This window comes from Mesoplodon mirus, assembly GCF_964341445.2.
Source record: "Mesoplodon mirus genome assembly, chromosome: 2".
In the NCBI taxonomy this organism is placed as follows: domain Eukaryota; kingdom Metazoa; phylum Chordata; class Mammalia; order Artiodactyla; family Ziphiidae; genus Mesoplodon; species Mesoplodon mirus.
This window is the reverse complement of record NC_138977.1, coordinates 221,739,716-221,766,529: the sequence shown is the minus strand read 5'-3', so window position 1 is coordinate 221,766,529 and position 26,814 is coordinate 221,739,716. Positions and strand designations below refer to the sequence as shown.

At 39.3% G+C, this 26,814-nt stretch overlaps 1 protein-coding gene across 4 annotated transcripts in view; it reads right to left on the bottom strand.

The window, feature by feature from the left end:
- PLEKHA1 (pleckstrin homology domain containing A1) overlaps positions 1-26,814 on the bottom strand; it is a 56,869-nt gene that overhangs the window by 17,669 nt on the left and 12,386 nt on the right. For 3 of the 4 annotated variants that reach the window (XM_082611841.1, XM_082611842.1, XM_082611840.1), the window contains exons 2-6: positions 25,077-25,237; positions 15,673-15,729; positions 13,401-13,446; positions 7,343-7,440; positions 1,384-1,509 (exon numbers count right to left, since the gene is read on the bottom strand). In XM_082611841.1, coding sequence (XP_082467967.1) covers positions 1,384-1,509; positions 7,343-7,440; positions 13,401-13,446; positions 15,673-15,729; positions 25,077-25,217 — 468 coding nt within the window. In that variant the 5' untranslated portion in view covers positions 25,218-25,237. The remainder of the gene's footprint in view (positions 1-1,383; positions 1,510-7,342; positions 7,441-13,400; positions 13,447-15,672; positions 15,730-25,076; positions 25,238-26,814) is intronic. The other variant, XM_082611843.1, reaches the window with a different exon arrangement.

The window sequence follows — 26,814 nt, the reverse complement described above, 5'->3', positions numbered from 1 at the left end:
ACACCCCTTCCCACATACCTTGCCCTACACACCTCTTCTATCTGGATGCTCATCTGTATCCTTTATTATATCCTTTTACAATAAACGGGTATACAGTAATTAAACTGTTTTCCTAAGTTCTGTGAGCTGCTTTAGCAAACTAATTGAACCCAATAAGCGGGCCACAGGAACCTCGAATTTATAGCCCATCGAGTCAGAAGCACAGGTAATAATGTGGACTTACGACTGACATCTGAAGGGGGTGGAGGGGCGGTCTTGTGGGACTGAGCCCTTCACCTGTGGGATCCAGATAGGCAGTGTCAGAACTGAGCTAAATTGTCGGACACCCAGCTGGTGTCACAGCATTGCCTGTGTGGGGAAAACCCACTCATCTCGTGTCAGAAGTGGTGGGAGTGTAGCAGTGTGAGAGTACAGGAGAAACACAGGAGGAAGAGTGGGTTTTTCCTACTTATGTTAGGGGAGGCACTGACCAAACCCGCCCACCCTGGCCAGGCACGACAGTAACCACTTGCCTGAGTTCTCTTACAACAGGAGGGCCTGGTATGGAACACAGAACTAACAAGCTACCACCAACTGGAAGAATTCGGGAAATGCCAAAAGGAGAGAGGAGACGCCAGTCCATATACCCTACCAACCTCCCAGAATCCTTCTCACTGGAAGTCATCTTGGCTGAGTAATGCGCGCGCCACCAGGAAGAACCCGGAGTCAGAGTGATTGGCCAGAGACCACCCCGAAACTAACCCCAGCACCATAAACCCCGAGACTGCGAGCCACATGGCAGAGCAGTCTTCCTGGGTTCCCTCACCCCGCTGCTCTCCACCCGGGCGCCCCTTCCCAATAAAGTCTCTTGCTTTGTCAGCAGGTGGGTCTCCTCAGACAATTCATTTCCGGGCAGACAAGAGCCTGCTCTTGGGCCCTGGAAGGGGTCCCCCTTCCTGCAACACTTACATTGTTTGTAAAAGAAAAAAGGAAAGAGAAAGGAAAAAGAACTCTGTCCAACAACAGAGGGTTTGTAATTTATAGTAAATTCATGGCAAAACTACTACACAGTCATGAAAAATGACATGAAATAATTTTTGATGACTTGGAAAATGTTTGAGATGTAAGTGAAAAAAGCTGTTTACAAAGTATCCCCATTTCTAGGGGCAAAAGTACACAGAAGAAAGGCTCAGAAGAAAACATGAAAGTGTTAAATGTTGTTTATCTATGCTTTCCAGATATTTTACAATAAAAACATACTTCTGAAATAAGAAATAAATATAAAATTTATGTATTAATTATTGCATTAATTCAGTAAAGATGTACCGTTTGACTTTTGATAGCAATACAAAAATCAATATGCAGTAGTTAAACCATCACACGACAGAAGAATTAATTTATTACCTGAGTTGGGGTAATGATGGGCACACCACCAACAATGTCAGTTCTGTAAGACACTTGCTTCTTCCCACATTCACCTTGGCGACTTGGGTTATCAGAATGAGGTTGTGAGTCTGACTGCTTTGGTACCTAAACAGTAAGTCAATGAATCGTTTTGCAACAAGCATTATATATGAGACCCTCTTTATCACAGAATTTCCAACTGATCATCAATTTATATATAATTGGCATATATAAAAATTATTTTTAGTATATGTATATACCCCTTTAAGTTCTTATACTAATTTTTCTCTTACAATATTACTTTATGACACAGCCATCATTTACTGAGTGCTTACTTGGGCAGGTACTATTTCATATATTTTCCCATTTAACCCTCCTGTCAACCCTATGCATAGGGGGAGCATCGCCACTGTAGCAGTAAGAAAACAGGCTCAGGGGCATTAGGGAACATAAGTTTTTTTTTTTAATTAATTAATTTGGTTGCACTGGGTCTTGGTTGCAGCAGTTGGGCTCCTTAGTTGCAGCTTGCCAGCTCCTTAGCTGCAGGACGTGCGCTTAGTTGCAGCCCACAGGCTCCTTAGCTGTGGCATGCAAATTCTTATTTGCGGCATGCACGTGGGATCTAGTTCCCTGACCAGGGATCGAACCCAGGCCCCCTGTATTGGGAGCACAGAGTGTCATCCACTGTGTCACCAGGGAAGTCCCAGGAACATAAGTTTAGATCCTGGCTGTTCCACTTTCTAGCTAAGTTTGTGTAACTCTCTTCCACACTTAACCACTATACTACATCCCTAGTTTATCAGAGCACTTGACATTGTATTACGTCTCTGTGCTGTTACCTTTCTTTTTCCTCCATTCCTGCCCAAGATTTTGCAACATCCCAAGGACAGGGGATCCTGTCCCTTTAGATGCTTCCCCTAATGACTCTCTCCCCAGGCCTTAGGCCAACCCTCCACCCTCTCTCCATATTTAAACTACAATACCAGCCCTGGGCAGAAACAAAAGAAAGGGGGCTTCCCTCGTGGCGCAGGGTTAAGAATCCGCCTGCCAATGCAGGGGACATGGGTTCGAGCCCTTGTCTGGGAAGATCCCACGTGCCGCAGAGTGACTAAGCCTGTGCGCCACAACTACTGAGCCTGCGCGCCTAGAGCCCATGCTCTGCAACAAGAGAAGCCACCGCAGTGAGAAGCCTGCGCACCGCAACTAAGAGTAGCCCCCACTCACTGCAACTAGAGAAAGCCCATGCGCAGCAATGAAGACACAACGCAACCAAAAATAAAAAACAAATAAAATTTAAAAATAAAAAAACCTCTTTTTAAGTTAAAAAGAAAAAAGAAATGAAAGAAGGAAACAAGAAAGGCAGAGAAGGGAAATGAATTCTGGAGGGGAAAGCCTGAATTCTTCTAAGAATTTTTTTCTAAGAGGTTGCACATTTTGGAGTGCTTTTTAAAGGCAATATGATAATGGACAGAATTTTACTTGACGAGATTTGCAAAAATACTTAAGAATGAAAGGGCTATAAAGTTCACTGCACTCAGAAACAATTTGCTAAGGAAATCCCAGTGTTTTCTAATGAACAGCATCATGTATTTCAATTATTTTGACAATGTGGCCAAGTTATCCTTAAGAACAGAAAATAGCATTAAAAGAATTTGAAACCAGAGACAGAATTATCTATTCAACTTATGTATTAGCTGAAATGTGCTGTTAAAAGGTGACCCATATAAAAGAGGCTATTCCCTCTCAAGAAGTTGAGGATTTAATCATACATGAGAATATCCCAAAAAATACCTTTAATATCACCCCAAAAACATACTAAAATTTACATTGGTTTTTCCATTTTTCTTCTAGAAATGACAGTATATTAAAAATCCTTGCCTATGCTGTTAAACCTACTGCTTCTCATTTGTCCTTATAATAAAATAAAATGCTAAGTATAGCGTAATTCCAATGTTACAGTTCAACAATTAACTTAGAATTGCATTTTATAATAAAAAGTATCTAAATTGTAAACATTTTATTCCCTAAGAAAAAGAAAAATATAAGCAAAATACCCACGAATATAGTAACTCCCTTAAAAATTCTGAATGAATAGTCTCAATACAGTCATTAAAATAAACATATTTTCAGGACCAAAAAAGCCAGTCAGGCAACTGTTTAATGAGAATCAGAAAAGTGACCTCCCTAGACAGATGGCAAATGTCAAAGAGATTGAACATGCTTGGTTTCATTGCCTATTGTCTTTTTTCCCTCTCCCTTGCTTCCCTATCCTTTATTGTTCTGACTGTTGTTTTGTGAGAGATTTGAATGTATTTTTGGCAAGCATTTGCACATGATCCTAACAGTAGGAAATTCTAATAGTAGAAAAAGAAAAGGTAAAGATGACTAGAGAACAGATGAACAAAATGGAGAATAATGGCAGGGCTTAAAGACTGAAACCTAAAACATTCAAGACCAAACTCTTGGGTGTTAGGATCTTTCTGAGGGCTCTACCCACGACCTGCAGGCTGAAAACCACAAGTATAAGGCCTTATACTTTGGGGCACATACTTCTGTTAGGACTAAAGTCCTGTATTCAGCTTATTCTGTCTACTCCCAGTTGTCAATTAAAAAAAAAAAGTGTAGAATTTTGGCCACAATTTTAAAACATTAATTTTTAGATTAAAATCTAATATTGAGGGCTTCCCTGGTGGTGCAGTGGTTAAGAATCCACCTGCCAATGCAGGGGTCACGGGTTCGAGCCCTGGTCCAGGAAGATTCCACGTGCCCCGGAGCAATTAAGCCCGTGTGCCACAGATACTGAGCCTGCGCTCTACAGCCATGAGCTACAACTACTGAGCCCGCGAGCCACAACTACTGAAGCCTGCGTGCCTAGAGCCTGTGCTCTGCAACAAGAGAAGCCACCGCAATGAGGAGCCTGCACACCGCAACGAAGAGTAGCCCCCACTCGCCACAATTAGAGAAAGCCCGCGCGCAGCAACAAAGACCCAACACAGCCAAAAATAAATAAATAAAATAAATAAATTTCTAAAAAAAAAAAAAGATTTGATTTTCCAAACTCTAGTCATCAATACTTCCTTCAGGGTTGGTTCCTCTACTGTTGCTCTTTCTCTCTTTTTTTTAAATAGGGGGAATATTTTTTAATGGTAGCCACCAACACACACTCAAAAGACTTCATGAAAGTAAGGAAAGCCATAAACTATGGTGTTGGATGATGGTCCATTAAGACGGCAAGGTACTATAATTAGTAAGTAGATAAATAATCACCATTCCCTTACCCACTGCCCTCTAATCACCTCTATTCTGAAACCACATACCTCCAAAATCTAATTTTGGATTTCCAAGACTTTTAAGTTTATATATTACATTGTACTCAGCAGATTACTAAATTACATAGGTTCACCAAAATGTCATTTGGAGTGACTCCATAGAAAGGTAAACTGCACATATATTAAAATGTAAACTTGAAATATTCAAAGAAATCTACATGTAAATCACCAGCAATTTCCATAGTAACGTATGACAAATTAAAGATTCTGCACTGAAATGTGGAAAATGCAATTAAAACTGGCAAGATTTTTTAAAGAATAAAGTTAAAAATGTATCTTATTAAAGCATGGGAAATTCTTTCATTGCTATTCTATGAGTTAATGTGTATCTATATTAACCTGATTTTTAGTAAGTGCTATCAATTCTATACTCACTTTAATATAGTTATAATCACTTTGTTGACTGGCTACGAATTTCTATATCTTAAATTTATATTTTCTAAATGTGAATTATAAAAACACAAACATCAACAGATTTATCTTAAAAACTATAAAAATTTCAACATGTAACAGCTGCAAGACCACAAAAGCTATTTAAAAGTCCACATACTTTGAAACATTACCCAATTCCTAATCAGTTTCTCTTGTATTTGAATAAGCTTAAAGTGTCACTTGTATAAGACGGCTTCATACCATTAATAAATTAGATATAGCAATTCAAGAATCTCCCAAATGGTAAAAAGCCTGAGACCATTCACTACTTTTTCTCTTAAAGCTCTAAGAAACCAGTGCTGCTTATCATTGAAAATGTAAAAAAATAGATTAATTCAGTAAAGTTACTACATAGTGTCATTCTAAAGAAATTTTCCAAATAGGGAATATTTATTTATTAAGAGTCAAAAACAATCAGTTTTAAGAAAATGTACTTCTGAATCAGTTTAAAAAATTGCTTTCCTGAAACTGCACAAACCTAAAGTAACTGCTGCTCCACGTACAGATCAGATGCAGTGCATGGCTGTTTTCTGTCATGTGGTAGCAAGCTGTTCTGGTGCAAGATAAAAAATCGACTTAACTCTGAGAACAGCTTTAATTATATTACCTCTTTATTGTGTTGTGATATAAATACGGAATCACTTATTTAAATGGAAACGAACATATGCTGTCAGGGCACATGTTTTTAAAGAGTAAGTCGTTTAGGGTCAGTAAATAACCTCATTTTAGTAAAAATACACTTCAATTTACACAAATCTCACACAGGACCTCCTTGCCCACACTTCCCATGAGGGCCTGCTGAGTGTGTTTTCTCCACTAGTGTGTAAAGAGGAGAAAGGGAAGGCGAGGCTTCATCAGGGAACAGCTCCTGCCTACTTGCTCATCAGCAGCAGTAAACTCTCCCCGAAGTTTGTTTTCTGCTTTAGGGTCAAAGAGTAAGGAAGGAGCCTCTTTTTTTCAGGCAGCAGTGAGGTGCTGCACTTCAGGGTTAGGTTCCAGAGTCAAGCAGATGGGGTGGCTCATGGCTCCACAACTTACCAGCCACTGAACCCATAAAAGTTATTCAATCCTTCTAAGTCTCACTTTTCCAGATACTTTATGTAGAACCTTCAGTGCAAGGCCCGGCACACTATAAATAATCAAAACATATTGATTTCATCAGAAAACCAAGAAGAGAAGCCCAGGTTGGAAGCAGGAAGCTACAGCAAAGGAGGAAAGTGCCCGGGAACTGGAGGGAAAAAAGCGATGCCTGAGACAAAGCCCTCAAGGACCACGCAGGCAGGACCCTCTGGTTGCCACAGCTCTTCAGATCAGCCCCTATCCCCATATGTCATTTCTAAGCCCTTTGGCTGCCTTGTCCTGCTCCTATCTTCAACTCCCACCTACCTAACGCCAGTCCCAGTCACGGCTTAGAGGAGAGACGGAATGCCACTCCTATTCCCTGGGTAGGTGGCAGGAAGTCTCTTAAACTTCCCTGGGGGCAAAAACATATCCTCAAGGTAAAACTCTACATGCATTTTTCCCTAGAAACACTACTGTAAACAGTGGTTAAAATCTACAGTAAGGGACTCCCCTGGTGGTCCAGTGGTAAAGAATCTGCCTTCCAATGCAGGGGACACAGGTTCAATCCCTGGTCAGGGAACTAAGGTCCTACGTGACACGGGTTAACTAAGTCCAAGCGCCACAACTACTGAACTTGCACGCCTCAACCAGAGAGCCTGCATGCCGCAAACTACAGAGCCCACGTGCTCTGGAACCCTCACGCCACAACTAGAGAGAAAAAACCCTCACGCCACAACTGGAGAGAAGCCCGTGCGCTGCAAGGAAAGATCCCGCATGCCTAAACGAAGATCTGGCATGCTGCAACTAAGACCCGACGCAGCCAAAAATACATCTTTTTAAAAAGTTAAAAAAAAAATAATAAAAGTATCATAAATAATTTTTTTAAATCTACAGTAATATAGACCCTTATTAGGTACACAATGGGTTAAAAAGGCATCTATGGGCTGATTTTAAGGGCCAATAGTTACCATGTACAAGAAAATTCACTCACATTATAACCTGTCTTTTAAACAAACTTTGAGTAACTCTGGGACAAACTGTTGGTAAGCTGAAGACACTCAGTAGGTATCTTTACAAACTGTAAAGATCACATCCACACATTAAAATTTTTTCACACAAAAAGTACAAATACTTACTGTAATTTTTATAGCTTTGTTCAACACATTTACCCATTCTACTAGGTCCTGCTGATCATTGGCTTGTAGGAAATATTTCCTCATCCCTGCATTCATAACTGTTGAGAGACAAAACAAACTACAACACATGAAATTTTGCACTTGTTACCTCTAAATTTACGTCTGCAGCAGCTGAAAAACCTTGCAAGCTTCAGTATTGTGACTCTCTCGAATTTGACAAAATGTTAGACCATATATGATACTGCTTTTATCACTCAATAACATAGGTAAAACTCTCATTTTTCATGGCCACGTTTTTCAGTAAATGTAAAAATACCACAATTTATTTAGTCAATCCTCTATCGATGGACATTTAGGTTATTTCTGATTTTTGAAACTATATAAAATATCCCAATGAAACATATACATATACTTCTCCACACTTGGGATAGCATTAGCATAGGATAAATTTCTTAACATAGGCTTATTGGGTCAAAGAAAATTCACATTTAACATTTTTATAGATATTAGTAAATTGTCTTCTCCAAAGGCTGAATCCATTTACATTCCTACCAATAGTGTATCCAAAGGCCTATCTTGTCTAATAGTCCTCACCAGTACCTCTTGTTTTCAGCCCCAAGGCTCTGTGACATTATTTCCCAGACTTCCTTGCCAGCACGGGCCACGTTCTGCTGACGGGAGCTCCTGGCGGGAGCCTGGAAGGTGGAAGGGAGGTGGCGGAGGGGACTCCCATGCAGAGTCCTGCTCTTGCTGGTCTCCCTCCAGCAGCAGCCAACACACAGCAGCCACTGCTCCAGGCTCTGCTGCTCCCTCCCTCCATCAGCCCTGCAGTCCCCTCAGAAAGTCCTAGGTTCTGGTAAGACCATCTCTTCCCTTTCCTCTCTCCAGCCCTGCGGATGGTAGCTGCTTCATGCAGATTCTAATCTGTGGGTTACTTCAGCATTCCCTTTGTGCTCCTTCAGCCTTTCAACATCTGGTTATCCAATTCCCTGTAACAAATGCCCTGGGTTTGAAATGCCAAGTGTGGTGTGTTTTCCTGACTCTCTGTCAACCTAACTGGTGAAAAATTATACCTTGTTTAAATATGAATTTCTTTGATTGAGACAAATTAGTTTCATATCTTTATTGGCCACCTGCATCTGTTTTGTGAGCTGTTTATTTTCTCTACCCATATTTCTCCCGAGTTGTTGATTTATTTTTTACTGATTTATAAGAACTTCTGTATTAATCCTTTCTGTTTTATCTCAAGTACTTTTCCCAGTCTATCATTTGTCTTTTCACTTAGTTCATGGTATCTCTGATCAATCAGAACCAGTCTATCAATCTTCTTCTTTTCCTTTTCCTTTAATGATTCTAGCTTTCACATCACATTAAGAAAGTCTCTCCAACTCAAGATTATAAAAATAAACAGCTTTATTTTTCCAATACTTATGCATTTTCTTTATGTTTATAATCTTAATACATTTGGAACTTTTTATGCAATTTAATTTACATATACCCCTTTAGTGACTACCGACTTTTATAAAGCAAAGCACACCTGCACATAGTTGTTGACAAACTACTAGTCAATGTTCAAATTAAAGCTTATTAATTACACATCACACAATTTATTTTTAAAAACAAACATTATTCTAGGAGCTAAGGCATCTGAATAGCTACAATGCTGCAATTTTTTCTTGTAAATATACAAATAACTTCCAAAAGTCTCCATCAAAATTTTAAATGGTATACTAACACTCAGTTGAACATGACTAAGGGAAGGGGGTAATGAAAACCCTCAAGGGAAAAAAGCTTATTTCTCAAATACATAAGATTATGAAATTGAGACTGAGACCAAGACACTAAACAAGAGCTTCCTTGTATTGATATGAGAGTCTTATCTTGTGAAGTGCTATAAAACAATTAGATTGGACCTAAAGAAATTTAACACACTATAAATCTGTTCTTTTATACCTTACTAGAGATTGGAGAAATTATAAATGCCATAAATATAAATTAAGATAAATTAGTAACTCACTAGGCTATTATATATGTCAATATATAGCTTCTGTTTTTAATTTCTAACAATCAGTAAAGCATCCTTTCATAATCTATTTCCAGCTCAGGCTAAAGCTGAGCTCTCCTCATAACAGCTATTTTCCCCCTCAATGTTGTTTTGGGCAGCTACCTAGAACATCTCAAGAGTTAAAAAATCTAAGCTCTTGGTAATACACTACACCTGCTATAAAGTGCTTAATACACATATTTTTGAATAAATAACATTTATATAAGGATCTCTTTGAAGGGAAAGCAGAGAGGCAAATACACCTCTAAAAAGACTCTCAGCACACTTTGCAGTCTGAATAAAAAATCATGTGCTTTAAGCATTATTTCATGGCAGGAAGAGGCACAGCGATACGATAGGGGGAAAATCAGAGCCTGGAGTTGGCAGACCTGACTAGCTCATGCACTTACTAGCAATACCATCTTGTAAAATGTATTTAATCTTTGACTCTTGTTTTCCTCATCTATGAAGTGGAATGCCACCCATCCCTGCCTTGGGGGGTGGAGGTGATCTGTGTAAAGAAACTAGCACAGTGCCTGGGATAGAACAGATATTCTTGTTCACCATCTTCATCACCTTCATCATCATCATCATCACCATCATCATCATTTGGAGGTTTCCAAGTAAAGAAGTATTGTGGAAAATGTAAAGCAAATTACTAAAAACTGATATTAGCAATGCTGGGGGAACAGTGGACAGGGAAAGGAAGGAAAAAACTTTTAATAATAATAATAATAAACTGTATGAAACCTGTAAGTTTCCATGCTTTTAAAGCAAGGGTTTCATTGTGTGTAATGAATGCATAGCAGAGGCTTGTGTGCTTACTATCTTTTCACTTAAGTACTCTCTTACTTCATTTCAAGTCTTTACCATCAAAGTGAATGTACCAAATGGATAAAACCTGAAGCATAAACATTAACTTGACTCCAAACAAAAATCATTTCACAACCTAGGATCAACTGGTTACGGTTCAAATATGGTTATGGATCAAACGGTTATGAGACATTTCATTATATTTCTTTGCCAATTTTCTCCCGTTTTCTCTGTCTCTACTCTTTCTCTATCCTTTCCTTCTCTATTAGTCAGATGTTGGCTTTCTTAACGGAAACTCTAATTTAATTTTCTTATTTCTCTCCTACTATCTATCTTTGTTTTATTTTTAGCTTTCTTTGACTTCTTCGGAGTTTTGCATTGTCTCATGTTCTTTTTCCTATGTGACAGTTCTTTCTTCTCAAATGTCATGCAATCCTGGACTGGCCAAGACCAGGATTGTATTTTGGTACCATATTTAAAAACAAGGTAACAAAAAACGGACTGGAAGCTCTCTTGAATATATGTAGGGTTTCTGACTGGTGGGCTTTGCTGTACAGCAAGCTCCTCTGGTAGAAACGCCCAGCTGTCAGTACCTATGGCTCTCTTCTCTGGGGTGTTCAGATTCTTGCCCCACCTCCACCTGGCTGCCTGGTGCTCTGGGCCTGGACACGGGAAAGAGTTGCATTCAGTGTGCAGACTTTTTCATTTAATCCTCCCATTTTCTGTTTCATGCCTCATCCCCCCACCTTCTCTGAGACTACTGTCCCCACGCACACAGCCTCATCGATTCTATTTCTGGAGATACTACACATGCCATTCCTTGCTGGGATGGGGGAAGGGTGGCTGCCTGCCAGAGCCAGATGGAGGTAGGGACTAGAGGTTGTTTCTACGTAGACATTCAAACAAAGTCCCTGTGTTGGGTCCCTCCTCCCTGTTGCCTCCCCAGACCAGAGCCAACACCTAGTCTATCCAGAGCTGGCGTGGGGGCAGCACATGGAAATAGCTACCTTCCACTGGTCTCTTCTACTCTGTCAAGTCATTTATTCTTCCTCCATCCACTTTCCATCTTTATACACTGTGGATTACAGAAATCTGCTAGTTTCAGCAAAGATGGTTTGGATGTTTCTTGTTCTCACTGTTTGCGGGCAATGTGAGAGGAAACAGGGAAGGAAAGTCTTTATGTTGCCATTTTGAATGGAAGCTGTAGTTCCATTTTAGAAGCCAGTGCCTCTCTCTGAAGACAAACATTTTATGAATCTTTTCTCCCTCTAACAGTAAAGGACCAATAAACTGTTGGCAGACCAATATATAACTGTTAATCTCTGATTTCAACTAAAATCACTCATTCTAAATACCCCAATAACTGAATAGCAAGTCTTTTACTGTATATTGCTAGCCCTTCAAACTGTATGCTTGAGATTTTACATTAAAGACCTGTCAAGAGTATGCACATGATACACTCTAAAATATAGAGTTCTCTTTCACTTGACTTGTCCCCAGTAGCCTTCCATTCAACAAGGTTCTGAGGCATTTTCCTATTTAGCAACCAAAAATTATAAATTTGTAATAAATAAATGACTTTTTATTAGTTTCTCAGTGGCAATAAAAGCATTATAGAGGATTCTCTGAACAGCTATACTACATCTGGCTCATATCACATCTTCTTACTGGATATATATGATTGCCATCAGATGCTATCCCTAACATACTGCCTACAGAAGAAACCTGCTCTTTTCAAGCAAAAGAAAACAAAGAAATTTAACATCAATTCTACCCCAAGAAGTATCTTTTTTACTTTAATGTAAAATAGTCCCTATTGATGTCAGCTGGAAACTCCTAATTTTCATCCGTTTCATCACTGATGTCCACTAACATACTCTCTAACAGCATATCGATCCTCCCAGCTTCAAGTACATCCACTATTTTAACAGATTCTAAAGTTTTCCATTCTTGATCTTCAAGCTCCATCCAGTCCTCAATTACTGTCACCAGAATATTTCCATTTGGACGTTTCCCCACCATTCAAACTCCTTACCGAACATTTCACCCTATCTAATCTGCTCTCCTGGATCCCTCATTTCTTTCCTTGAAGCAAACCTACTGGACACCTCTCTTCCCTTCAACTCCCACATATCCAGTCACCGAGTCCTTGTGCTTTTCCTTTTGGTGTTCTTCATCCCTCCTCTTTCCCCCTAATTCAGGCTCTATGTTAGGAACAGCAGTTCAAAAGCCACTTAACTAGTGTACTTGCATCAAGCTCTCCCATCCATACAAAAAAAAAAAACTTCCTTCACCTTATATCTACTTTCTAGATGCTAATTTCTCCTCTCTCGTTTTCCAGAAAATAAAACAAACAAAAAAAATCGCTTGTCAACACATTACACCCTGACTCCTCTCTTTTTACTTTTCAGTCTCTCACCATTCTCTCCAGCTTTACTGAGTGTTTAGTTCTCTGCACACACCTTGTTCTTCTCCCCTGCATGCCTCTGTCCAGTGGTCCTCCCATCTTTTCTCCCCAGTGAGAAAGGATGATCAGGTTAGTCTCATCCAGTGTGGCTCCCTTCACTCCCAAGATCCCCAAAAAGGATCTGAAGCTCTTCCTTGAATAGACTGTACATCGCTTTATCTACCGCCTGTGACAAATGCAATGATAACTCCCTGGTACTGTATCTGTCTGTGAGACAGCCAGCCTGTGAGATTCTTAAGGGCAGCAATTGCTTCTTATTACTCTCATAGCCCCATGGCAAGCACAGTGCATATACCAGACATTCATTAAATGTTCACTGAGCACCTCATCAAATACCCTCAACTACCCCTGCTCCCAAACTGTAAACTTCTCATTACCCATAAGCTGCAAACTAAATCCTTTCTATTATTTAAGTATTGAATATCAAGTATCGGGTAGAGCGTTTAAAATTAATCTTGCTGGACGTGATCACTATAAATGTCTAGATAATGATTACACATGGGCTGAGTGGGAGGAGGCTGTGACTGGGATGGGACACAGGAAAGAGGCTTCAGGGGTTGGGGAGCAGTTTTATTTCTTCACCAGATGATAGTTTCAAGGGAATTTGCCTTAGAATAATTCATTACCCTATAGGATTGTGTTGTGTGGTTTTCTGTGACTGTTTTTTCTTACAATATGATGAAATTATATTAGTCTAACTTAAAATAACTAACGTATAAAATACGGCTACTCACCAAAACAGAACTCAGCCTTTGGCCTTAGCTTAGTTGCATCGCTAACCTAACAAGAAAGAGAGATGAATCACTCACTTCTTCATGTGCTACTATAAACAACCTTAAACACTATGTGAATTCCACGTGTATGATTCCCCAGTAATCATACACATTTAGCACACAGATCTAAAATTAAACTTTAAGGCAACTGAAAAAGAATTGTTAATTAAACTTAGAATATGGGTCCCAACTTTAAGGTGTTTAAAACAAATGATACTTCCATGCTCTCTTTGAACAAAATTGTTTTTTCTTCAAAGGGAGTGCAAAGAAATTGAAAATGAACCATTAAGTTTTATGTCACACATACACATATTTTTGGTTTAATGTAATTTTCAAAATACCCTCAATGAATACTCCACAGAAACTATGAATTCTTCCCAAATTGCATATTTCTAAATTAGCTGTGAACTGCATGAGGAAATGGCGGTGGGTAAGGGGGAGATTGTATATTTAATAAAGTCCAAAAATCCAGAAGGCATTAACCTGCAATGAGGAAATCAAAATGGCACTGGATTCCCACTTGTACATTAAAATACCCTAGGATAATGGGGCCCCCCTTTACTAAAAGCAGCACATGGTTCCGTTTAGAAGGTGAAACAACTAGTTGCACCTGGTTGCTGCTAGCCCTTTAAATAAAGTAGCTCACATGGAAGCCCATTCATGATTGTTGCCATGCTGTTGCCCAGTGTTAGAACTTACAGCTGTAGCATCTGTTCTGCACCTTCAGAAGGAATTCTAAGTCTGGGGTTCCTGACTGATCTCAACTACAAACTGAGCACTGAGTCACAATGAAATTTGTTCCAGGAATAAATTCTGGGGAAAAAGTGGCATGTCTAAAGTAGAGTACAAGCTGTACAATTCAAACTTCAGTAAGCTGTGGGACAGAGATGAAACCTAGCAGAACTACACAGGGAAGGTTATATTTTAAAAAGGAAGCAATGGAGGAGAGGAATGCAGCTGGCCAGTCAGTCTGCCTGCTTTGCTGAGTTAATACCTTAATTTTTAAAAAGACCAGGCGACAAGCGATTGAAAAGATACAGGCACATGGGCAATTTCTACCTCAACTGCCTATTCCAATAAAACAGGCCTTTCCATATCACTTCATTAAGAGTCAAAGGTGTCTGGCAGCATATTTACATTGTAGTATACCTTTACTGTAGGCAATCAAGTAAAGGGGGAGGTGGGGGCCGGAATTATCTACAATTTATTCTACAATGGAATTCTACACTTGCTTCCTAATGATAGTCTCTATAGAATTTAAGCTGTAAGATACCCTGAAGTATTACTAAATGTCTTAAATTTACAGGAACACTTGAGATATACTTCAACAATATTTGTCTTTTGCAAATTTACATAATATGGCTTTAACATAAAATGGTTCCCTTTAAATATGTAATTTTTTTGGTCAATGAGAATGAATAGCTCTATTATGATGCTGATAATATAGCTTTTTATTTATCAAAATATCTTTCTTTTAAATAGAGGCACACTTGTAAATTGTTCTTCTGTTGAACTTTGCTAACAAATCTCAGTGTATGCATAATAGTATGTATATGCATATTAATCATATTGAGTTGCTACTTCTCATATCTCATCTTAAGTCATCATCAAGCTTATTACTTTGTGTAAAACAAAACTCAGCATCTATCTCAGTTCCCAAAACACTAAGAAAAGACAATAAGAGGGAAAAAACTACCTAATACCAAATCTAAATTTCTGAAAAGAAAAACAGTATTGCAAAAATTCTAGAAAAATCAACAAACAAGAAAACAAGTTAGTAGAGACAAAGTCAAATGAGGGGAAAAAACCCATCTTTTATCATGAAGATGGTTCATATTTTCCTCAAAGTAAAACATAAAGGAACAAACAAAGGTAATGAGATTAAAAATTACAGTTTAAATAAATAAATACAGACTTAGAAAAATCTTCTCCAGATTTCCCAAAGACAGAACCTAATTGTTAACAGATGAATCTCCCCTTCTGACGTTCATATACCTGATCATAAAAGTTAATGTTAACTTTTCAATTTGCCACATCCTGTAATTTAACTCCATATTCTTCCTAATTTTATCAAAGAACTTCCTAAACATAGTAATCAGGTACTGTTTTCAATGTAATATGAACCAGAACATCATCTTAAATGACAAAGAGAGGAGATGGCTCCTTTTATTCACACTCTCATTCTAAGGGATTTTAATTCATGCATGAATGTAAGACAATACAGAGAGACTACCTTTGAAATGTAGGTAAGTTTAATGGCTCCAACACGTGATGATCCAGAAGGCAGGTTCTATAAACAGATTATCAATATATAATTATTATCCAACATCACAAATTTATTTCATATAAAATGTTCTACACACACTAAAAATGGTTAAGGAATCAGGTTTTTTTTAATGTCACACTTTACAAATTAACTTTTCAGTTCAAGTATTTACTAAGTCTGAAATCAAGTGGACAACATGGGTAACAAAACTGAACTCTAGTCTGTTCCACCACAACGCATTTTGTAACTAAAAGGCTATTTTGTTAGCACTGTATCTAAACTTTTCTTTTTCATAAACAAGATCAGATTTTGTTCCAGAAAGCAATGGGGAAAAATATTTAGACATAAAACAAACACAAATGTAAGAAATTTCAAAAGAGTATACATGTTACTTTTATTAAAATTTTTAAATCAAATATATCTTTTGAAAAATTTTCCCTCATTTAAATTATATTAGTATTTATTACACCATAACTTATCTACCTTTATACCATTTTTCCAAAAAAATTATTGATACTTTTAAAACCATATTCAAGGAATGTATATATTGGCACTTTCATAAAAAAATATTTTTATTCTTCCCTTAACAAGTTTAAGATGTAGTTTGTGTCTTAAAAGAGCTAAGGGTAAAATTAAGAAGAAGGAGAATCATTTCATGCTGAAGCTATCAGGAAAGACTCTGTTAAAGAATGAAAAGCTTTTAAGCTGGACTTTATTAAAGAAAAATTCTGAAACACAAAAAGCAGGAGAGAGAATATTCCAGGCAGAGAAAACAGATGAGCTACAGCAAGCAGATGAGGATGCCCAGAAGCTCTCTACTGAAATGGAAAAAAGGCTGTGTTGGGCCATAATATAGAGTCATATAGGGCTGAAGAAGGAAACAGCAGTTTAGGAACTTGAACTAAGAACCTAATTATGGAGGACTTAAATAAGAAACAAACTAGCAAGGAATTTATACTGTTAAGAATTTGAAAACATTAAAGAAGGCTTTGTGAGCAGTTCTGTAATCAAACTGTGTTTTAATTAATATATCTTATAACAAACTGGATGGATTATATAAAGGGGGAAGATGGAGGTGGGAAAATCAGATAAAAGAATCTAGAAAAAAGTAATAAATATAAACGTAAAGACTGACAGATTTCAAAAGTAAAAGTAAAACAATCTTGATTTTGAATGTTTCCTCCACTGTAGATTAAGAATCAACCTTTTGGGACCTTCAAGATGGCAGAGGAGTAAGACATGAAGATCACCTTCCTCCCCACAAATACATCAGACATTCATCTACACGTGGAACAACTCCTACAGAACACCCACTGAACGCTGGCAGAAGACCTCAGACTTCCCAAAAGGCAAGAAACTCCCCACATACCTGGGTAGGGTAAAAGAAAAAAGAATAAACAGAGACAAAAGGATAGGGACAGGACCTGCACCAGTGGGAGGGAGCCGTGAAGAAGGAAAGGTTTCCACACACTAGAAGCCCCTTCGTGGGCGGAGACTGTGGGTGGCGGAGCGGGGAAGCTTTGGAGCCGCGGAGGAGAGCACAGCCACAGGGGTGCGGAGCGCAAAGCGGAGAGATTCCCGCACAGAGGATCGGTGCCGACCAGCACTCACCAGCCGGAGAGGCTTGTCTGCTCACCCGCCGGGGCGGGCGGGGGCTGGGAGCTGAGGCTCGGGCTTCGGAGGTCAGATCCCAGGGACAGGACTGGGGCTGGCTGCGTGAACACAGCCCGAAGGGGGCTAGTGTGCCACGGCTAGCCGGGAGGGAGTCCGGGAAAAAGTCTGGACCTGCCTAAGAGGCAAGAGACCATTGTTTCAGGGTGTGTGAGGAGAGGGGAATCCTTCCCTGTCTGCCCACAGAAGGCAGAGCGCCGCCTTAATGAGCTCCAGAGACGGGCGCGAGCCACGGCTATCAGCTCAAATCCCAGAGATGGGCGTGAAACGCTAATGCTGCTGCTGCAGCCCCAGGAACCCTGTGTGCAAGCACAGGTCACTATTCACACCCACGCTCAGGAGCCTTTGCAGCCCGCCACTGCCAGGGTCCCACGATCCAGGGACAACTTCCCTGGGAGAACACACAGCGTGCCTCAGGCTGTTGCAATGTCACGCCAGCCTCTGCCGCCGCAGGTTCATCCCACGTTCCAACTCTAAATACTGTACCCCTCCCACCCCCTGGCTTGAATGAGCCAGAGCCCCCGAATCAGCTGCTGCTTTAACCCCGTCCTGTCTGGGTAGGAACAGAAGGCTGAGGGCAACCTACACGCAGAGGTGGGGACAAAACCAAAGCTGAACCCCAGGAGCTGTGCGAACGAGGAAGAGAAAGGGAAATCTCTCCCAGCAGCCTCAGGAGCAGCAGATTAAATCCCCACAATCAACCTGAGGTACCCTGCATCTGTGGAATACCTGAATAGACAACAAATCAAGCCAAAATTGAGGCGGTGGACTTTGGAAGCAACTGTAGACTTGGGGTTTGCTGTCTGACTAACTTGTTTCTGATTTTTACGTTTATCTTAGTATAGTTTTTAGTGCTTGTTATCATTGGTGGATTTGTTTATTGGTTTGCTTGCTCTCTTTTTTTAATTACTTTTTTATTTTAATAATTTTTTAAAATTTTAATTATTTTATTCATTTATTTACTTACTTACTTTTTTTTTCTCCCTTTTCTTCTGAGCCGTGTGGCTGACAGAGTCTTGGTGCTCCGGCCTGGTGTCAGGCCTGAGCCTCTGAGGCGGGAGAGCCAAGTTCAGGACACTGGACCACCAGAGACCTCCTGGCCCCATGTAATATCAATCAGCGAGAGCTCTCCCAGAGATCTCCGTCTCAACGCTAAGACCCAGCTCCACCCAACGGACAGCAAGCTCCAGTGCTGGACACCCTATGCCAAACAACCAGCAAGACAGGAACACAACCCCACCTATTAGCAGAAAGGCTGCCTAAAATCATACTAAGGTCACAGACACCCCAAAACACACCACTGGACACAGTCCTGCCCACCAGAAGGTCAAGATCCAGCCCCACCCACCAGAACATAGGCACCAGTCCCCTCCACCAGGAAGCCTACACAACCCTGAACCAACCTTACCCACTGGGGGCAGACACTAAAAACAACAGGAACTATGAACCTGCAGCCTGCGAAAAGGAGACCCCAAACACAGCAAGTTAAGCAAAATGAGAAGACAGAAAAACACACAGCAGATGAAGGAGCAAGGTAAAAACCCACCAGACCAAACAAATGGAGAGGAAATAGGCAGTCTACCTGAAAAAGAATTCAGAGTAATGATAGTAAAGATGATCCAAAATCTTGGAAATAGAACGCGGAAAATACAAGAAACGTTAAACAAGGACATAGAAGAACTAAAGAGCAAACAAACAATGATGAATGACACAATAAATGAAATTAAAAATTCTCTAGAAGGAATCAATAGCAGAATAACTGAGGCAGAAGAACAGATAAGTGACCTGGAAGATAAAATAGTGGAAATAACTACCACAGAGCAGAATAAAGAAAAAAGAATGAAAAGAATTGGGGACAGTCTCAGAGACCTCTGGGACAACACTAAACACACCAACATTTGAATTATAGGGGTCCCAGAAGAAGAAGAGAAAAAGAAAAGGTCTGAGAAAATATCTGAAGACATTATAGTTGAAAACTTCCTTAACATTGGAAAGGAAACAGTCAGTCAAGTCCAGGAAGCACAGAGAGTCCCATACAGGATAAATCCAAGGAGAAACACACCAAGACACATATTAATCAAACCATCAAAAATTAAATACAAAGAAAAAATATTAAACGCAGCAAGGGAAAAGCAACAAATAACATACAAGGGAATCCCCATAAGGTTAACAGCTGATCTTTCAGCAGAAACTCTCCAAGCCAGAAGGGAGTGGCAGGACATATTTAAAGTGATGAAAGCGAAAAACCTACAACCAAGATTACTCTACCCAGCAAGGACCTCATTCGGATTCGATGGAGAAATTAAAACCTTTACAGACAAGCAAAAGTTAAGAGAATTCAGCACCACCAAACCAGCTTTACAACAAATGCTAAAGGAACTTCTCTAGGCAGGAAACACAAGAGAAGGTAAACACCTACAAAAACAAACCCAAAACAATTGAGAAAATGGTAATAGGAACATACATATCGATAATTACCTTAAATGTAAATGGATTAAATGCTCCAACCAAAACACAGAGACTGGCTGAATGGATACAAAAACAAGACCTGTATATATGCTGTCTACAAGAAACCCACTTCAGACCTAGGGACACATACAGACTGAAAGTGAAGGGATGGAAAAAGGTATTCCATGCAAATGGAAATCAAAAGAAAGCTGGAGTAGCAATTCTCATATCAGACAAAATAGACTTTAAAATAAAGACTGTTACAAGAGACAAAGAAGGCCACTACATAATGATCAAGGGATCAATCCAAGAAGAAGATACAACAACTGTAAATATTTATGCACCCAACATAGGAGCACCTCCATACATAAGGCAAATGCTAACAGCCATAAAAGGGGAAATCGACAGTAACACAAGAGTAGGGGACTTTAATACCGCACTTTCACCAATGGACAGATCATCCAAAATGAAAATAAATACGGAAACACAAGCTTTAAATGACATATTAGACAAGATGGACTTAATTGATATTTACAGGACATTCCATCCAAAAACAACAGAACACACTTTCTTCTCAAGTGCTCATGGAACATTCTCCAGGATAGATCATATCTTGGGTCACAAATCAAGCCTTGGTAAATTTAAGAAAATTGAAATCGTATCAAGTATCTTTTCCGACCACAACGCTATGAGACTAGATATCATTCACAGGGAAAAAACTGTAAAACATACAAACACATGGAGGCTAAACAATACACTACTAAATAACCAAGAGATCATGGAAGAAATCAAAGAGGAAATCAAAAAATACCTAGAAACAAATGACAATGGAGAGACACGATGACCCAAAACCTATGGGATGCAGCAAAAGCGGTTCAAAGAGGGAAGTTTACAGCAATACAATCCTACCTCAAGAAAAAAGAAACAACTCAAATAAACAACCTAACCTTACACCTAAAGCAGTTAGAGAAAGAAGAACAAAAAAACCCTAAAGTTAGCAGAAGGAAAGAAATCATAAAGATCAGATCAGAAATAAATGAAAAATATGAAGGAAACAATAGCAAGGATCAATAAAACTAAAAGCTGGTTCTTTGAGAAGATAAACAGAATTGAAATCAGTAGCCAGACTCATCAAGAAAAAAAGGGAGAAGACTCATATCAACAGAATTAGAAATGATAAAGGAGAAGTAACAACTGACGCTGCAGGAATACAAAGAATCGTGAGAGATTACTACAAACAACTATATGCCCATAAAACAGACAACCTGGAAGAAATGGACAAATTCTTAGAAAAGCACAACCTTCCGAGACTGGACCAGGAAGAAATAGAAAATATAAACAGACCAGTCACAAGCACTGAAATTGAAACTGTGATTAAAAATCTTCCAACAAAACAAAAAGCCCAGGACCAGATGGCCTCACAGGCGAATTCTAGCAAACATTTAGAGAAGAGCTAACACCTATCCTTCTCAAACTCTTCCAAAATATAGCAGAGACAGGAACATTCCTAAACTCACTCTATGAGGCCACCATCACCCTGATACTAAAACCAGACAAAGATGTCACAAAAAAGAAAACTACAAACCAATATCACTGATGAACATAGATGCAAAAATCCTCAACAAAATACTAGCAAACAGAATCCAACAGCACATTAAAAGGATCATACACCATGATCAAGTGGGGTTTATCCCAGGAATGCAAGGATTCTTCAATATACGCAAATCAATCAATGCGATACACCATATTAACAAATTGAAGGATAAAAACCATATGATCATCTCAATAGATGCAGAAAAAGCTTTCAACAAAATTCAACACCCATTTATAATAAAAACTCTCCAGAAAGTAGGCACAGAGGGAACTTACCTCAACATAATAAAGGCCGAATATGACAAACCCACAGCCAACATCATTCTCAATGGTGAAAAACTGAAACCATTTCCTCTAAAATCAGGAACAAGACAAGGATGCCCACCCTCACTACTATTATTCAACACAGTTTTGGAAGTTTTAGCCACAGCAATCAGAAAAGAAAAATAAATAAAAGGAACCCAAATTGGAAAAGAAGAAGTAAAGCTGTCACTGTTTGCAGATGACATGATACTATACATACAGAATACACAGTACTATACATACTATACCATACATACAGCATCCTAAAGATGCTACCAGAAAACTACTAGAGCTAATCAATGAACTTGGTAAAGTAGCAGGATACAAAAGTAATGCAGAGAAATCTCTTGCATTCCTATATACTAATGATGAAAAATCTGAAAGAGAAATTAAGGAAACACTCCCATTTACCACTGCAACAAAAAGAAGAAAATACCTAGGAATAAACCTACCTAAGGGGACAAAAGACCTGTATGCAGAAAACTATAAGAAACTGATGAAACAAATTAAAGATGATACAAACAGATGGAGAGATATACCAAGTTCTTGGATTGGAAGAATCAACATTGTGAAAGTGACCCTACTACCCAAAGCAATCTACAGATTCAATGCAATCCCTATCAAACTACCAATGGCATTTTTCACAGAACTAGAACAAAAAAATCACACAATTTTGGGCTTCCCTGGTGGCGCAGTGGTTGAGAGTCCACCTGCCGATGCAGGGGACACAGGTTCGTGCCCCAGTCCGGGAAGATCCCACATGCCGCGGAGCGGCTGGGCCCGTGAGCCATGGCCTCTGGGCCTGCGCGTCCGGAGCCTGTGCTCCGCAGTGGGAGAGGACGCGGCAGTGAGAGGCCCGTGTACCGCAAAAAAAAAAAAAAAAAAAAAAATCGCACAATTTGTAATGGAAACACAAAAGACCCCGAATAGCCAAAGCAATCTTGAGAAAGAAAAATGGAGCTGGAGGAATCAGGCTCCCTGACTTCAAACTACACTACAAAGCTACAGTAATCAAGACAGTATGGTACTGGCACAAAAACAGAAATATAGATCAATGGAACGGGATAGAAAGCACAGAGATAAACCCACACACATATGGTCACCTTATCTTTGACAAAGGAGGCAAGAGTTTACAATGGAGAAAAGACAGCCTCTTCAATAAGTGGTGCTGGGAAAACTAGACAGCTACATGTAAAAGAATGAAATTAGAACACTCCCTAACACCATACACAAAAAAAAATCAAAATGGATTAAAGACCTAAATATAAGGCCAGACACTATAAAACTCTTAGAGGGTAACATAGGCAGAACACTCTATGACATATATCACAGCAAAATCCTTTTGACCCACCTCCTAGAGAAATGGAAATAAAAACAAAAATAAACAAACGGGACCTAATAAAACTTCAAAGCTTTTGCACAGCAAAGGAAACCATAAACAAGATGAAAAGACAACCCTCAGAATGGGAGAAAATATTTGCAAACGAAGCAACGGACAAAGGATTAATCTCCAAAATTTATAAGCAGCTCATGCAGCTCAATAACAAAAAAACTAACAACCCAATCCAAAAATGGGCAGAAGACCTAAACAGACATTTCTCCACAGAAGATATACAGACTGCCAACAAACACATGAAAGGATGCTCAACATCTTTACTCATTAGAGAAATGCAAATCAAAACTACAATGAGATATCATCTCACACCAGTCAGAATGGCCATCATCAAAAAATCTAGAAACAATAAATGCTGGAGAGGGTGTGGAAAAAAGGGAACACTCTTGCACTGCTGGTGGGAATGTGAATTGGTACAGCCACTATGGAGAACGGTATGGAGGTTCCTTAAAAAACTACAAATAGAACTACCATACGACCCAGCAATCCCACTACTGGGCATATACCCTGAGAAAACCATAATTCAAAAAGAGACATGTACCAAAATGTTCATAGCAGCCCTATTTACAATAGCCCGGAGATGGAAACAACCTAAGTGTCCATCATCGGATGAATGGATAAAGAAGCTGTGGCACATATATACAATGGAATATTACTCAGCCATAAAAAGAAATGAAATTGAGCTATTTGTAATGAGGTGGATAGACCTAGAGTCTGTCATACAGAGTGAAGTAGGTCAGAAAGAGAAAGACAAATACTGTATGCTAACACATATATATGGAATTTAAGAAAAAAAAATGTCATGAAGAACCTAGGGGTAAGACAGGAATAAAGACACAGACCTACTAGAGAATGGACTTGAGGATATGGGGAGGGGGAAGGGTAAGCTGTGACAAAGTGAAAGAGCGGCATGGACATATATACACTACCAAACGTAAGGTAGATAGCTAGTGGGAAGCAGCCGCATAGCACAGGGAGATCAGCTCGGTGCTTTGTGACCGCCTGGAGGGGTGGGATAGGGAGGGTGGGAGGGAGACGCAAAAGGGAGGGGATATGGAAACATATGTATAACTGATTAAATTTGTTATAAGGCAAAAAATTTTAAAAAAAATTAAAAAAAAATACAAACATAAAAAAAATACAAACATAAAAAAAAATAAAAAAGAAAAAAAAAAAGTTTCACAGGCAGAGAAAATTTAAAACTACTCAACAGATGATCTAATCCAAGGCCACTCACAGATCTTAAAATTGGGATTCTAATTTTTAATATATGATATTTACCTCCAATAATTTGCAAAGCAACAATAAAATCAAATTCACGAGTGGCCAACACTCAAGTCTGACACCACAAGATGAAAGGACTATACATGTGCAAGAGTATCAGCTCGTTTAAGTAGTTTATTTACCAAAAGATAGTAGTCTCTATCTTAGAGACAGTATCTTAAATTTAAACGATTCAAAACTTTTCTACCAGAGTTAAGAGCTGCCCCTCCCAAAGAAGGGAAAACATAAATACATGCATAAATTTTTATCAAATAAACTGAGTTTCATCTTCTGAAATTTATTTACCACAGTAGGAGCTGGGGGTACAGGGCAAGGACAATACAGTCAGTAGAAATAAATCTAAACATATTTTGTTTAGGAAGACAAATCCTAACACCTGCATTGTATATCAAATACTTTCATAATTAAAACTCTTGTATGCTTTTTTTTTTTTTTTTTTTTTTTGCGGTATGCGGGCCTTTCACTGCTGTGGCCTCTCCCATTGCGGAGCACAGGCTCCGGACGCGCAGGCTCAGCGGCCATGGCTCACGGGCCCAGCTGCTCTGCGGCACGTGGGATCTTCCTGGACAGGGTCACGAACCCGCGTCCCCTGCATCGGCAGGCGCACTCCCAACCACTGCGTCACCAGGGAAGCCCCCTTTTATGCTTTTGAAGAGGTAACCCTTTGGATTTTACAAACCTGTGGATTATCCATGTACCATACAAAACTATCTTCTCTGGTATCCAGTATGAAGTACCTCCGAAGAAATTTCCCACTGTTTTCATTTTCTTCAATGTCTAGAAAACCACAAATGCGATTCTGACGATCCACATAAGGCATTTCTGTGCTTGAACATTACACTGTAAAATAAAAACATTAACAGTAAGTACTTCTCAGTGGACTTCAAGCATAAAATGTGCTATGGTATGGTTTATTCAACAAAGAGCCTACTTTCCAACATTAGGTGGGGGCTGGTTAATGTGAATACATAAAAGCATGGGCAAAAATCACTTGAAATTAAGCTTATTGTGAGTGGTTACTAAATGCAACTATACAGAACTGATGTGGACAAGGGACAGCTATTCATGTCAGCTGAATAATTTACTTAACTTTTCACTATGAGTAGGCATCGTCATCCCCATTTCATAGGTAAGAAATATAACACTGAGAAGGGGAAGTGCCTTTCCAAGATTAGTGAACTAGCAGGTAATGAATCAAAACATGAACCCAGATCCTTGGACTCCAGAGTTTATATCTTAACGTTTACATCATCCTGTCACTCTAAAACCCTTGGTATTATTAAAACCAAAATGAATCAAAATAAAGTAAGCTAACATCATGAAAAGAGAGATAAGCAGGTTATTATGTGCCCCCGAATGGAAGACACAAACATCACCAATAAAGAGCATATAACAAAAACAAAAAACAAAAAAAAAAGGTTTATCTCAATCTGATCAAGTTTCTAGATTTCCCTAAGTCCAGCTTCCAGTTCACAGGAAACAAAGAACACAGAAGAACATATTAAACTTCACCACAGGTATTCAATCAGCAAAAGTGGACCGTGGGAAACATCAGGACCAAAAGCCCAGTTTCTTCAGCAAATAAACTACTACAGGGGGAAAAAAAAAAGGAGAGAGAGAGAAAGAGAAGTCACCGATTAAAAGAGACTTCAGAGGCATATCATATTCTGATTCTGAAGTACTGAAATTTTTGTTATGTTCATTAAAGTTAAAAACCATGGCTTGGATAAAAAGCAGTGTTTCCATCCATTTTTCTCTCAAAACTGTAGATATGTGATTCCCTCCTGATGTGATGCAAATCTGCTGACTATTCCTACTCCAAAGGTACTTCTACAGCCAGCGCCAACATCTTTTGGCAGGTTGAATTATTTATGTAACTATTTTTTTGTTTAACTCACAGTGAAAATTCAATTAGAATATGCCCTGATATACTGCTTATCTAAATCACTATTCTGTATACAGCCAGAGAAATGGTGAAACATGCCAAAAAGTTTTCTTTAATTAATTAGTTTATTTATTTTTGGCTGCATTGGTTCTTCATTGCTGCACATGGGATTTCTCTAGTTGCAGCATGCAGGGGGCGCTCTTTGTTGCGGTGTGCAGGCTTCTCGTTGTGGAGCACGGCTCTACGTGCGTGGGCTTCAGTAGTTGTGGAATGCAGGCTCAGTAGTTGTGGCTTGCGGGCTCTAGAGCACAGGCTCAGTAGTTGTAGTGCACGGGCTTAGCTGCTCCGCGGAATGTGGGATCTTCCCGCACCAGGGATCGAACCCATGTCCCCTGCACTCGCAGGTGGATTCTTAACCACTGTGCCACCAAGAAAGTCCCCCAAAAAGTTTTAAACAAAACTATAAATTAAGTTTGTATGTGTGTGTTATTACAGATCTGGCACTTGGAGATAATTTTTTAATGAACTTACC